An 11,233-nucleotide genomic window follows, 5' to 3' on the forward strand; every position below is an offset into this window, starting at 1 on the left:
ACACTTGAAATGCAGATTAAAGAGAGACAACTGTGTCAGAGTTGCTTCATCTACTTCCTTTTCCATTTCCTGTATCTAGACCTTGAGATGTAATCATGTATTTTGTGCAAAACATTTTATTCTCAGTGCTGCATCAGGTCACAGTTATTCCTGACCTGTGCATTTAAATACCATAACCTATGGGGGTGTATAGGGTCTCCTCTTGGAAAACGGGCAGTGCACATGTTCTCGGAATTTAAAGACTTTCTCCAAGTCTTTGGTGTTGATAGTTTACAAGGCATCTGTACGCTGTAGCCAACTTTTACACCTCAGTCCCATTTCCCTTCACGTGCAGCTCTGCCCTCTCTTCTTCATCGTTCTCCCACCATTTCACCAGCAGCCAAACTGTCTGACTCTTCTGTCTCAGCTGGCTTCATCTTGACTCCGCAAACACCAGCACCAGTATGAGCCGTGCACTGACGAATAACTCCAGCAAATATTGCATTTCATGGTGTCCGTCCAGGCTGCAGTTGTAGTCGTGCAGGGTGAAGACCCCGGGGGGAGTTTAGACGGGCCGGGGCAGCAAGGACACATCAAGTCGTCCTGTAGAGCTGGTGGAAGTTGTTCAGTAGAAAGGAGAGGCACAGAACCAGCAGTATTAGCCTGTCCAGCTCTTATTAAGTTTAGTCTATCATATCCAGTGTTGCATTGGGTTGATTAATTGGTGAGCTGCCTGAATCATCACCAAATAATGTAGATTTAAAATTTAATTTTCACTATATTTATACAAATTACTGACGCAATGAGATAAAGTGTGGAATGATTTAATCAAACGCATGTGAATCGTATGTTGTGGCCTTTGCAGTCATGAACACTTATAAGAGTAATAGGTTCTCCAATATCAAAACACTACATGAGGGAGTATCTTATGCAGTAATTGTGCTTCATCTCTTTAACAGAGTTGTATTTACTAAAATAAATTATATTTTGTTAACTGTCTATGATTTCAAGTGGCGCTGATGCTGTCCTGGCAACTTGAGATGACCCAACACGTTAAATTTCCTTCAATTGTGTATATTCAAGCATCTGTTTATATGCTAGACAAGTTATGTGATTTCCCTGAGTCATACATCTACCATTTACACACAGTCCATAATGACCATTCAAAAAAATTGTAAATGAGTACATTTACTTGAGTGCTTGTACTTAAGCATTTCCATTTTGCCCTACATGTATATTGTGTTTAACTCCTCTCCAATACAGAGTGCTGTATTGTACTCTATCCCAGCTGTAGTTAGTTACTTTGCATACAATGCATTGACTAAGATTAAGTTAGAAACTCCTTATCTTTTGACCTCTGACCTCTGTGTGTGATGTTGTGGCCCTGTGTCCTTTGTCAGAATCTACAATTAAGAAATATTAATTCCCTTTTAAACTTATATTTTAAAAATAACAAACTGTTGCTTTTTGTTTAAATAGCACTGAATGATCTCCTGGTTCCATATTCTTCCCCGAACTGTCTCCCTTTCCTCAGGTCTGGCTGCACTGTAGATCCTTTTAAATCTGATTTAAAGTGCTACCTTTTGGAACTTATTTTATGTGCCTTTTCCTGTATTTGTCTTTTCTACAACTTTTATTTCTAACACAGTACTTCCTATCTTTTATCCATACTCGTGTCGCGTTCCTTTGTCGTCATTGTAAAACACTTAAGCTCAACTAATGCGGTATATAAATAAATCTGACTTGACTTCTCATAGGGTCTTATCAAGATAGATAGAAATGGATGGATAGAGAGAGAGAGAGGGTGGGAGGGAGAGAAGGATGGATAGATAGATAGATAGATAGATAGATGATTGATGGGTAGGTATAGGTAGGTAGGAAAAATAGATATGGAGGGATAGATAGATAGATAGATGGGTAGGTAGGTATACGTTGGCAAAAGAACAAAAAAAGACAAAGGTTTAAAAAAGGTCTGATGTAATAATGCACTTAATTTAATTTTTAATAACTGGTGAAATTGTTGTTTTTGAATGAATCAATTTCATTTAGTTGAATAAACTAACATAATGAGGTCCATGTGAGATATAACAGACAGTAAGAATGCACATCTGTCTATAACCTGTAGCCATCTTTAAAAGCGCCACGACTAACAGGGGAGTGTTTACGTATACACAGATACAGATGAATGGAGGTGGAGTGCGTGAATCTACTTCTTTACACGCGTTAAAAAAAACCAAACAAACCCGCAAACAGCGGCGGACAGCGGCGTCGGGGCCCCGCACGCCTCAGTCTACGTGGCATACAGCGGTTGCAGCAGCGGAGCGTAGGGGGGCCCTGTGTGGCGCTCCGTCAACTCGCGGGGCATTGTGGGGCGGAGGCGGCCTTTTCTCTCGCGTCCAGGGCGAACGGGAAATCTTCAAGTAAATAACGCGAACAAGGGGGCGAGGAACAGACGGTCCGAGCCGGAGAAAACAAGAACCCCCAGCACTTCACGCACCGTGTTGAGCTCCAGCCTTCGGTGTTAACACAGAGGAAGAACCGCTACCGGCGCAGCAGACATGGGGCAGGAGGAGCTCATGAACACCGCGGAAGACGTGGCGGATCAGGTAACTTCAAGCCCTTAGCTGCGCTGGTGTCCCCCACCGCTAGCCGCTGTTAGCATGCTAGCCGCTAACTAGTTTGGAAGTGACTCTCCGCCGAGGGTCTCCTGTTAGCGTTCTGGCGTCTTTACTGTTAGTTTGTACACGTCCGCAGTTTCCTGCCGGGGACTCGAACCTGACATTTTGTGGAAGCAGACGGTCATTTCCTCGCATTTCGAGTGTGCACGGGCGGCTGGTGTGTGTCAGTGTGCTGTCACACGTCTCCACATTGATGACTGTTCCACAAAGTGCAACTGTTAGCTTCAGCTGACAAGTTAAACTCGGGAGTTAGCAGCTTGTTAGCTTGTAGCCACACGGTTTAACCATAATGTGTATTTGCTGCCAGCCGCGTTGTAGTGATTTGACTCCTGAGTTGGGCTTTTCCCCAAACTGGACAATCTGTGTGTGGCCTTGACAGAGCTGCTCCAACACCCAGATCACCCCCCCACCCCCCACCCCAAACTCTGGATGTCTTCACTGTATGACACATGCTACAGCTAGCTAGCTTTACCATAGCTACTTTTTATTTTCCTGTATTGGCGTGACAACAGGTCATCCACTGCTCCACAAAAAGTGAGGTTCCGATCAGATTTCAAGTCAGCCTGTGTGACCCATGTTGATGTGAAGCTTGGGGACAAAAACTCCACAGGTTGTGTATGTGATGTACCTTCTGTCCTTTTGTAAAGTTGCTACAGTCGTGTGTGTGTGTGGTACCTTCTGTCCTTTTGTAAAGTTGCTACAGTCGTGTGTGTGCTGCATTCATAGCTTTGTTTTTTTAGGACGTGCCAGATTTAAAATCAGCTATCTCCTTGGAGTTGATCTGTCATTTCTGATATCAACCCTGTCTGTTTTGTGTATGTTTGTGCCATTTGTGTGGAGTCGAACCCAACACATATGCCAGAAAATGCTCCACTACCTTCATTTGATTACGCCTGATTGGTTCATACCCTCCTATCATGAGTTCTCTGTGTGGTGTGCTGTAAACAAAATAGGGCATCTGCACACTGGTTTGTTTGCTTTGTTAGACACGTTGCTAAGCCCATTTTAAGGGCACATCCCTCATTAATGGACCCCTGAGCTAACATGTTGCTTACACCTTCTCCACAGTCTATTTGCAGCCTGTGGCTGAGACCCTGCAACCCTTGGGCTTGTTCAGATTGGTTCCCCTCTTCCTCCATTCACATCTCGCTCAGCAGTCGTAGTGGGAGGGGATAGACGCTGATAGGCTGCTGCGGTCTGGCTGTGCTGATGTGGACTGCCGAGGAGGCGGGGACTGGGGCAGGTCACAGCTCCGCGACTCTTGGCACTGGACTGTCTGAAAATCTGCTCATGAATTCAGTTTGACAGGAGAGCATAGGGTAGTTTATTTGTAACTATTTATTTTATGTTCTCAACTTCAACTCAAAACAAAGGGGCCTTTTGGGAGACTGTGACATGGAGACCTGTTATCTTCTTAAGATCTGTAGACCACAACAAAACGTCTACCGGCATGTTTTACCTTACTCTTTTGAAATCCGTTGCATCAGTTTATAATCTTATGAGTCTTAAGTTCCACGCCTTTATTGTTTCTTGGTTTAGAGAGGGAGAACCATATGTGGCCTAAATCTTATGGCTTAGCATCATGTGTGGCTAACTCGAACACAAGTAAGTGATTGTATGGTGTTAAACTTTGAAAGGTAAACAATCTATTCCCTTTTAATTATTGAAATAATCAGTACGAAGATGGTGTAATATTATTGATATTTTAAAGGCTGTAATGTGACAAAAAATCGAATCTACATTTCGCACCTATTTTATTGCAGTTACTGACGAAAGCAGTAAAAAAACTTAGTCCACAGTTCACATCATACATAACTACCATCATTTCAGGTACCATCATGCACTGTTTCCTGTACTTCACAAGGAGATCTAGATTGTGTGTAGAATTAAGCAAGTCAGCAATTCTACTTTAAATTACTGTTATTCTGACATTCGCTTCAGCATTATTACTATTCAGCAAATGATTATTGGATTTATCACTATAAATATAGTTGACAGCGTTTATGATTGTTAGTAGCAGGCTGCCCCAACTTGGACTATTATTTTGTTTTATAAAGGACGTTTTTATAGAATTCAGTTATGTTTTACTCTGGGTCCTTAAAAACCTTTACCTATCTAAAAATGGCTATAAAGTATTAAATACAAGATTGGATGGGTCTCGGTGAAGAAGAAGAATCATTGGTGGAGAGTCTGAAAGTGTTTACTTGGGGGGGAAAAGTATGTTTTCACTTTTGGTGTTTATTTCCATTGCAAGTTTGGTCTTTCATTTAATTTCAAGGGGTTTTAAAAAGGTCTTATAGTCTGTTTATAGCTTCAGACTCCCTGGTTACTGCTTAATGACTCATTATAATGTTGTATTGTTGTGCGCGATGTTGTCTCTTTCTTCTTTAGTCGCCACATCATCTCTTTCTTTTCTCGCCAGTCACTTACCCTCTCCTGTTTTCTCCTGTTGTCCAGTTCTTGCGGGTAACCAAACAGTACCTTCCCCACCTGGCACGCCTGTGTCTCATCAGCACCTTCCTGGAGGACGGCATCCGCATGTGGTTCCAGTGGAGTGAGCAGAGGGACTACATCGAGGGTACCTGGAGCTGTGGCTACTTCCTGGCTACGTGCTTTGTGCTGCTTAACCTCGTAGGACAGCTGGGTGAGTGAGTGCGTGGGAGGGTTTCAGTCAGGACCAAAGACAAGTCGGCTCAATGTTTCCGTGTTTCTGGGGGCCGTGAGGAGTGACTGAAACTGCAAAGCACATATATATTCACATAATTTTTGAAATATATATACACAGGGTTTTTAAGCGCAATATCCTTTCTGCGAAATTGAAAAAATAGCTAACCACTCTTGTATTTTAAAGTATCTATTTTATTAAATATATGAAAGTTTTAAACGTGCCCCTGGTGTATTTCAGCCACATTGCGTCTGCCATTTGCAGAGAGTTGCGCAGTAAAGTCAGGCACAGTGAACTTCACTTGTGGGATACAAATCATCTTGCTGATTAATGAATCAGAAGAGACTGTTGTGACGTATTGAAGGATGCAGTCAGGCCCACTTGATCATGAATCTGTTGCAAAACTGCTTTACCAAGCTCGTTGAACTTTGAGGTCAATCGGTCCTAAGACCAGAAGTTTGTGCCCTGAACACTGAAGAAGGCGTCAGCCAAAAGGCTTTGCTTTCTTGTACATCAAGAAAAAATGGATTAAATGAATATTTATATTTAGTTGTGCTTTTGAATCTGTTAAACCTGTATGTCTGTGATAAGCCTGATACTAGAAGTTTCTTCAAGTGCTCGAGCAACTGAAAATTGTTTTACTTTAAATAGTTTTTCAAAGTAGCTTTAACGTAATCCTGATTATATACATATAATGGCAAATTATACCTCAGGGAGGCATTTTTCATTTGGAGACTACAACAAACATTAGCCATAACTTTAACCATCTTTGCTCTCTTGTGTGTCCCAACAGGCGGCTGTGTCCTCATCCTCAGTAGAAATTTTGTACAGTATGCCTGCTTTGGATTATTTGGCATCATAGCGCTACAGGTGAGAATAAAGACACTATAACTACATTTTCAATATACTCCCCCAACAGTATGTCATTGTGTCTAATCTGGAACATTTCCTTTTTTTCTCCACCAGACTGTCGCTTACAGCATTTTATGGGACCTTAAATTTTTGATGAGGTAGGTGTCACTCAGTTTTAGTCACAGATTCAAAAATGGTTCTTAACTGCCTCAATAAATTATAACAGAGAAATTCTGTCTTTATTGAAATATTGTGCATCATGTTGCTTCGGCTCCCAAATATCAAGTCTGATCTCTAAATCGTTTATCTTACCTGCCTGATTCATGTGTACACATACAAGTGGGAGGCAGTTCACTGACGTTTGAAGCAGAATGTTATTGAAATTTTATTGATATTGTTTTTACACTGACTGGTGATTTCTGATGTTAAGCTTTAAATTCCATTACCTAAAATCACAGATTAGAAGTAGCTTAATCTGGTTGAAAGAATGTGCTGCAGAAATGGAAACTTTTAATTTGCTTGTAGTACAGGGTTTCCACAGTGTCTTAAAAAATAATAATCTGACTTTTAATATGTTAAATTATTACATACTATGAGGTACGTACATTGGTAACGTGGGGGCATTTAGAGTTATTCTCTACCAGGCTACTTCATCTTATCTTCAATTATGGGGAAATGTAATTTATTCTGGAACTCTGATATTTCTTCATATCTGCCATACTTGAGCTAGCCCTTAAATTTCATTCATTATGGTCTTAAATGTAACTTGTTAAAACCTGCAGAAGGTCTGCATTAAACGTGAAACAGTTAGTTAAATGACTACAATTACTGTGGATGAGACCTGTGGTTTATTTAATCCTTAATAGTCAGATGAGTCATCACAGAAATCTCTTGTGCCATGTTGGACCTGTTTGAGCATTCTGTGTACATGTAATTCATGTACTGTGGGTTCTTTATATATATATTTCCTGTAAACAAAGTAATATTGGGAACCACGCTCATTCCAGTCAATAAATAGAACAGCACTCAGTAGAGCACATACCTGCTCCAAGGCCAGTCCCCTTAAATTCAATCAAGCTGCACTAAATTTCTTACACTCACAGACATCAGTCCCCTAAATGTCAGATTTTTTTCCATCAAGATCCATGAATTATTCCCTGCAAAATCAATGAAATTGTCCAAAAAGGGCCAATCTCGGAATGATGAGAAGAAAAAACAAATCCTGGATCCCATCCTTTGTCTGGATCCATTCCAAAATGTAATGGGCTCTGTCTTGGCCCATGTCCCATCCCTTCATCAAGGTTTTGTTGAAATCTGTTTGTTTTACAAACAGTCAAACCAACCAACCATCAAGGAGACAGGGGCGAAAACAAGATCAGGATCAGCTGATCTGTCAATTGAAGTCAGCCTCCTCTTCTGCTTGTTTGACTTCAGGTCTGACACGCACTGTCCAGAAATAACCGTCCTCTTTCTCCTCCCCCAGAAACCTTGCCCTCGGAGGTGGTTTGCTCCTGCTGCTGGCCGAGTCTCGTTCGGAAGGAAAGAGCATGTTCGCCGGAGTCCCCTCCATGGGAGAGAGCTCGCCGAAGCAGTACATGCAGCTGGGCGGTCGAGTTCTGCTGGTGCTCATGTTCATGACTCTGCTGCACTTTGACTCCAACTTCTTCTCTGTGAGTACTGGCTACATTCTGCAGTCCTTTCACCCACATGGATTCCTTATCATTCAGTCAAGGCCAGTGCAACACCACATTCATCTGGACACAGTTCTCAATCTACGATGGCAAGACTTCACTGAGAGCACATCTGTAGCTGAAAAGCATTGCATTCAGTCACTATGGTGTCAGATTGACTCACTTAAACAATACTAAAACATTATTTTTCCAAATGGCAATGGCTGATGGTGTGATTTCCTGTTAATGGGTTAAAACATGCAAACTGCGTTGACCTGTTTAGTGGACGACCCTCTCTGCCTCCTGAGCCACAGCTGCTGGATGTTGAGACGCAGGCACTGTGGTTTGACGTTCAACTAAAGTCCCTGTGATCTTTATTTGATAATGATTTGATTTATTGTCTCCAGAGCATGTTGACTGTCAGTAGTGATGTTCATTTACCATTCGTTCATCTTGGTCAAATTAAAGCACAAACTCTGTTTAACTTTGGACTTTTGCCTCTTTCTACAGATCCTGCAGAACATGGTGGGAACCGCCCTCATCATCCTGGTGGCCATCGGCTTCAAAACTAAACTCGCGGCGTTGACTCTCGTCATTTGGCTTCTGGCTATCAACGTCTACTTCAATGCTTTCTGGACCATCCCCGCCTACAAGCCCATGCACGACTTCCTCAAGTACGACTTCTTCCAGACCACCTCTGTCGTCGGCGGCCTGCTGCTGGTGGTGGCGCTTGGTCCTGGCGGCGTGTCCATGGACGAGAAAAAGAAGGAGTGGTAGGCAAAAGGAAGGGATGAGATACGAGGATTGCCCAGCACCACTAAGGTCCCCCCACGACCGGGACACAAAGACCCTCCCTCTCCTCCAGTTCCCCCCCCACCATCAGGGTACATAGGTTTTTTTTCTAGTTTTTATTATTTGGCCAAATCCACAACACCATCCCATAGTTTTTTTTCTATTCTCCACCAGACTGCTATTTTTATTTTTTCGTTGAACATGATCGTGCCAGATGTTTTTTTTTATAAATAAACTGGATTAAAAATGAATCCCAATCCAAACTTCATAGAAAACAACAATAGGATGATAAGTGGAAGAGGAGATTTATTTGTTCTGTGTTCAGGAGATGAATGAAAATAATTTATTGTATTTTATGGGTGTTTTTCCATATCATAGATTGATTTTCATATTTTCTGAATAAAAGTGGATGAGTGGAGATGGTGCAGCAATTTACCCCCCCCAGCCCCCCATGGACGCTGATGTTTTTCTGCCGTTGGATCTCGGAATATCTGAGACTTTCTCTCCACATTGATTCAGAAATCTTGGGCGCTCATTTGACATCAACTCGCATCTACTCTCCAGATTTCATCTCCCCTCTCTTTTTATAATACCATACCCTTTCAATCTGTACATCTTCAGTCTCAACTGACTGAATCTGGGGGGGACGTGTAAATTGTATAGTGGTGGATTGCAGTCGTGCTTGATTGAAAACTTCAACACAGTTGTTAGCTCCAGGACTTGTTATTGGGCACTTTGTTCTGTACGTCTTTGGCAAATGCCTAACTAGTGAACTGTATATGATCGGGGGATAGTAGTCGGGGAGGCTCAACGTTTGTGAAACATCATATTATGCGACCTAGAAAAGCAAAAAGGATTAAGCAGAGTCACTTATCACCTGAACTTGCGTGTTTTTTTTTCCCTGTGTAAGAAAATAAAAAATATTCAGTGTATTGATTTTCAGAAGTTTATATTGTATTTTTGATCTTTTTTTTTTTATTTTGGAAGTTCATGGCGAAAAAATAAAAATTAAAAAATATAAAGTCACTGGCTCGGTCAAGGTTTTGTGCTCTCACAGATTTACTGACATCCGTGGACCATGAAATGTAAACTCTCAACTAACGATACGCACACTAGAGTGCAAACATGGAGCAAAGTACAGAAAACATGTAGACTTAGTGAGGACTGCTTGCAGATCACAGTCTCCTCAGAAGATGTGAATGAAGGGTGTTGAGTTGGTGCTGGAAAGAGCTTCGAGCCCCAGATTTGATTTTTAGGTCAGAGACTTGGAGAAAATGCTGACCTCTGGTGGCCAGCTGCAGTAAACACCTCTCTGCAGTGGAGCACAGCCTCATTTTCAGCCACGTTGATAAACTTCAGGACACATGTACACATCTGAAGACTGTAAATAAAGCATTGATTTGTGTATGTTATTTACAGCGGTAACTGCTGAAAATAAGAGTAGGTATTAAATACAAGATATATAGATATACATATTTTATATATTTATTTATCGGGATAATAGTAAAGGTTAATATATTCAGATGGTAGCTCCTCTGTCCTTGTCTCAGCATTGGACCTGACACCACAGATGGCTCCAGGTGGAATGATAAGAACCTTCTTAAAGTTTAGAACTGACCCTTTAAATTCACTCAAACTGAGAATGTACTCAAAGATATTAAACAAATGTATCCCTTTCACGTTCTATTACAAAAACCAATAATCAAGGGAGACATGTGTTAGAATCTAGTTCAAATATGTATTGTGTGTTTTATACTTGTATGGAATTACAGGGCTGGACTTTGCAAACACTGGAGTTGTGTTTCACTGATGGAGGAAGTATCAGTGGCCACTGACACCACAAAGCCGAAAAAACTGTGATGCCATTGAAAAGAAATAATGAAGAAGTGGGACATGATATACAATTTCCTCTCAAGCCAAAGTATCTGTGTATTTATTACTGCTGCAGTGGATTCATACAAGCTCGTATAAATGTTAAAATGTCAGAAAAATACTTCACAATAAAAGCAAAGTTTGGAGAAGATCAAAAGAATATGACCCCCAACATACCAAACAACTTTATATCCTGTATGTAAAATTTAAAAAATTGACTATGTAAGAAACCAATGTAATCTAATACTAATACTCTAATCACCCCAGGCACCCAGGACACCAAACAGTTCTCCAAAGCTGAAATAATGAGCTGATTAATTGATTAGTCGATAAACAGAAAATGAATTAACAACTTTGATAATTTCTGGATTTTTAAAAGAATTTTAAGCCAAAATGCTTAAAACTTTGTAAGCAGCTTCTCGTGTATTTGTAACTTATAAATATGGAGGATGGACCTTTCCCCACTCTATAATCTAAAGAATAAATCAATCATTTATCAGATGTATTGATAATTAAAACAATTCTTGGTTTCAGACTCGCTTTACTTCTATGGTGACATAATTATACATAATTACATTATAGTGCTTTGTGGACTCAAACACGTCACCCACCCCTCCATTGGCATAGTGGTGAGTAGATAATGAGGGAATTTTTGGGTGAACTATCCCTTTAAGGAGCTCAGTCTTTTAACAGGGGGCCCAGTGGAGGCCACATGACAAAGGTAG

The 11,233-nt window shown here is 41.1% G+C and overlaps 1 protein-coding gene across 1 annotated transcript; it reads left to right on the forward strand.

The window, feature by feature from the left end:
- The first annotated feature begins 2,189 nt into the window (after nucleotides 1-2,189).
- Nucleotides 2,190-9,573, forward strand: surf4 (surfeit 4). The gene is made up of 6 exons (XM_034602580.1): nucleotides 2,190-2,585; nucleotides 5,115-5,301; nucleotides 6,116-6,192; nucleotides 6,289-6,332; nucleotides 7,658-7,844; nucleotides 8,355-9,573. The coding sequence occupies exons 1-6, from the start codon at nucleotides 2,538-2,540 to the stop codon at nucleotides 8,619-8,621; spliced, it is 810 nt and encodes a 269-aa protein (XP_034458471.1). The 5' UTR covers nucleotides 2,190-2,537; the 3' UTR covers nucleotides 8,622-9,573.
- Nucleotides 9,574-11,233: the final 1,660 nt, after the last annotated feature.

The sequence above is a fragment of the Hippoglossus hippoglossus genome, chromosome 12 (genome assembly GCF_009819705.1).
Source record: "Hippoglossus hippoglossus isolate fHipHip1 chromosome 12, fHipHip1.pri, whole genome shotgun sequence".
NCBI lineage: Eukaryota > Metazoa > Chordata > Actinopteri > Pleuronectiformes > Pleuronectidae > Hippoglossus > Hippoglossus hippoglossus.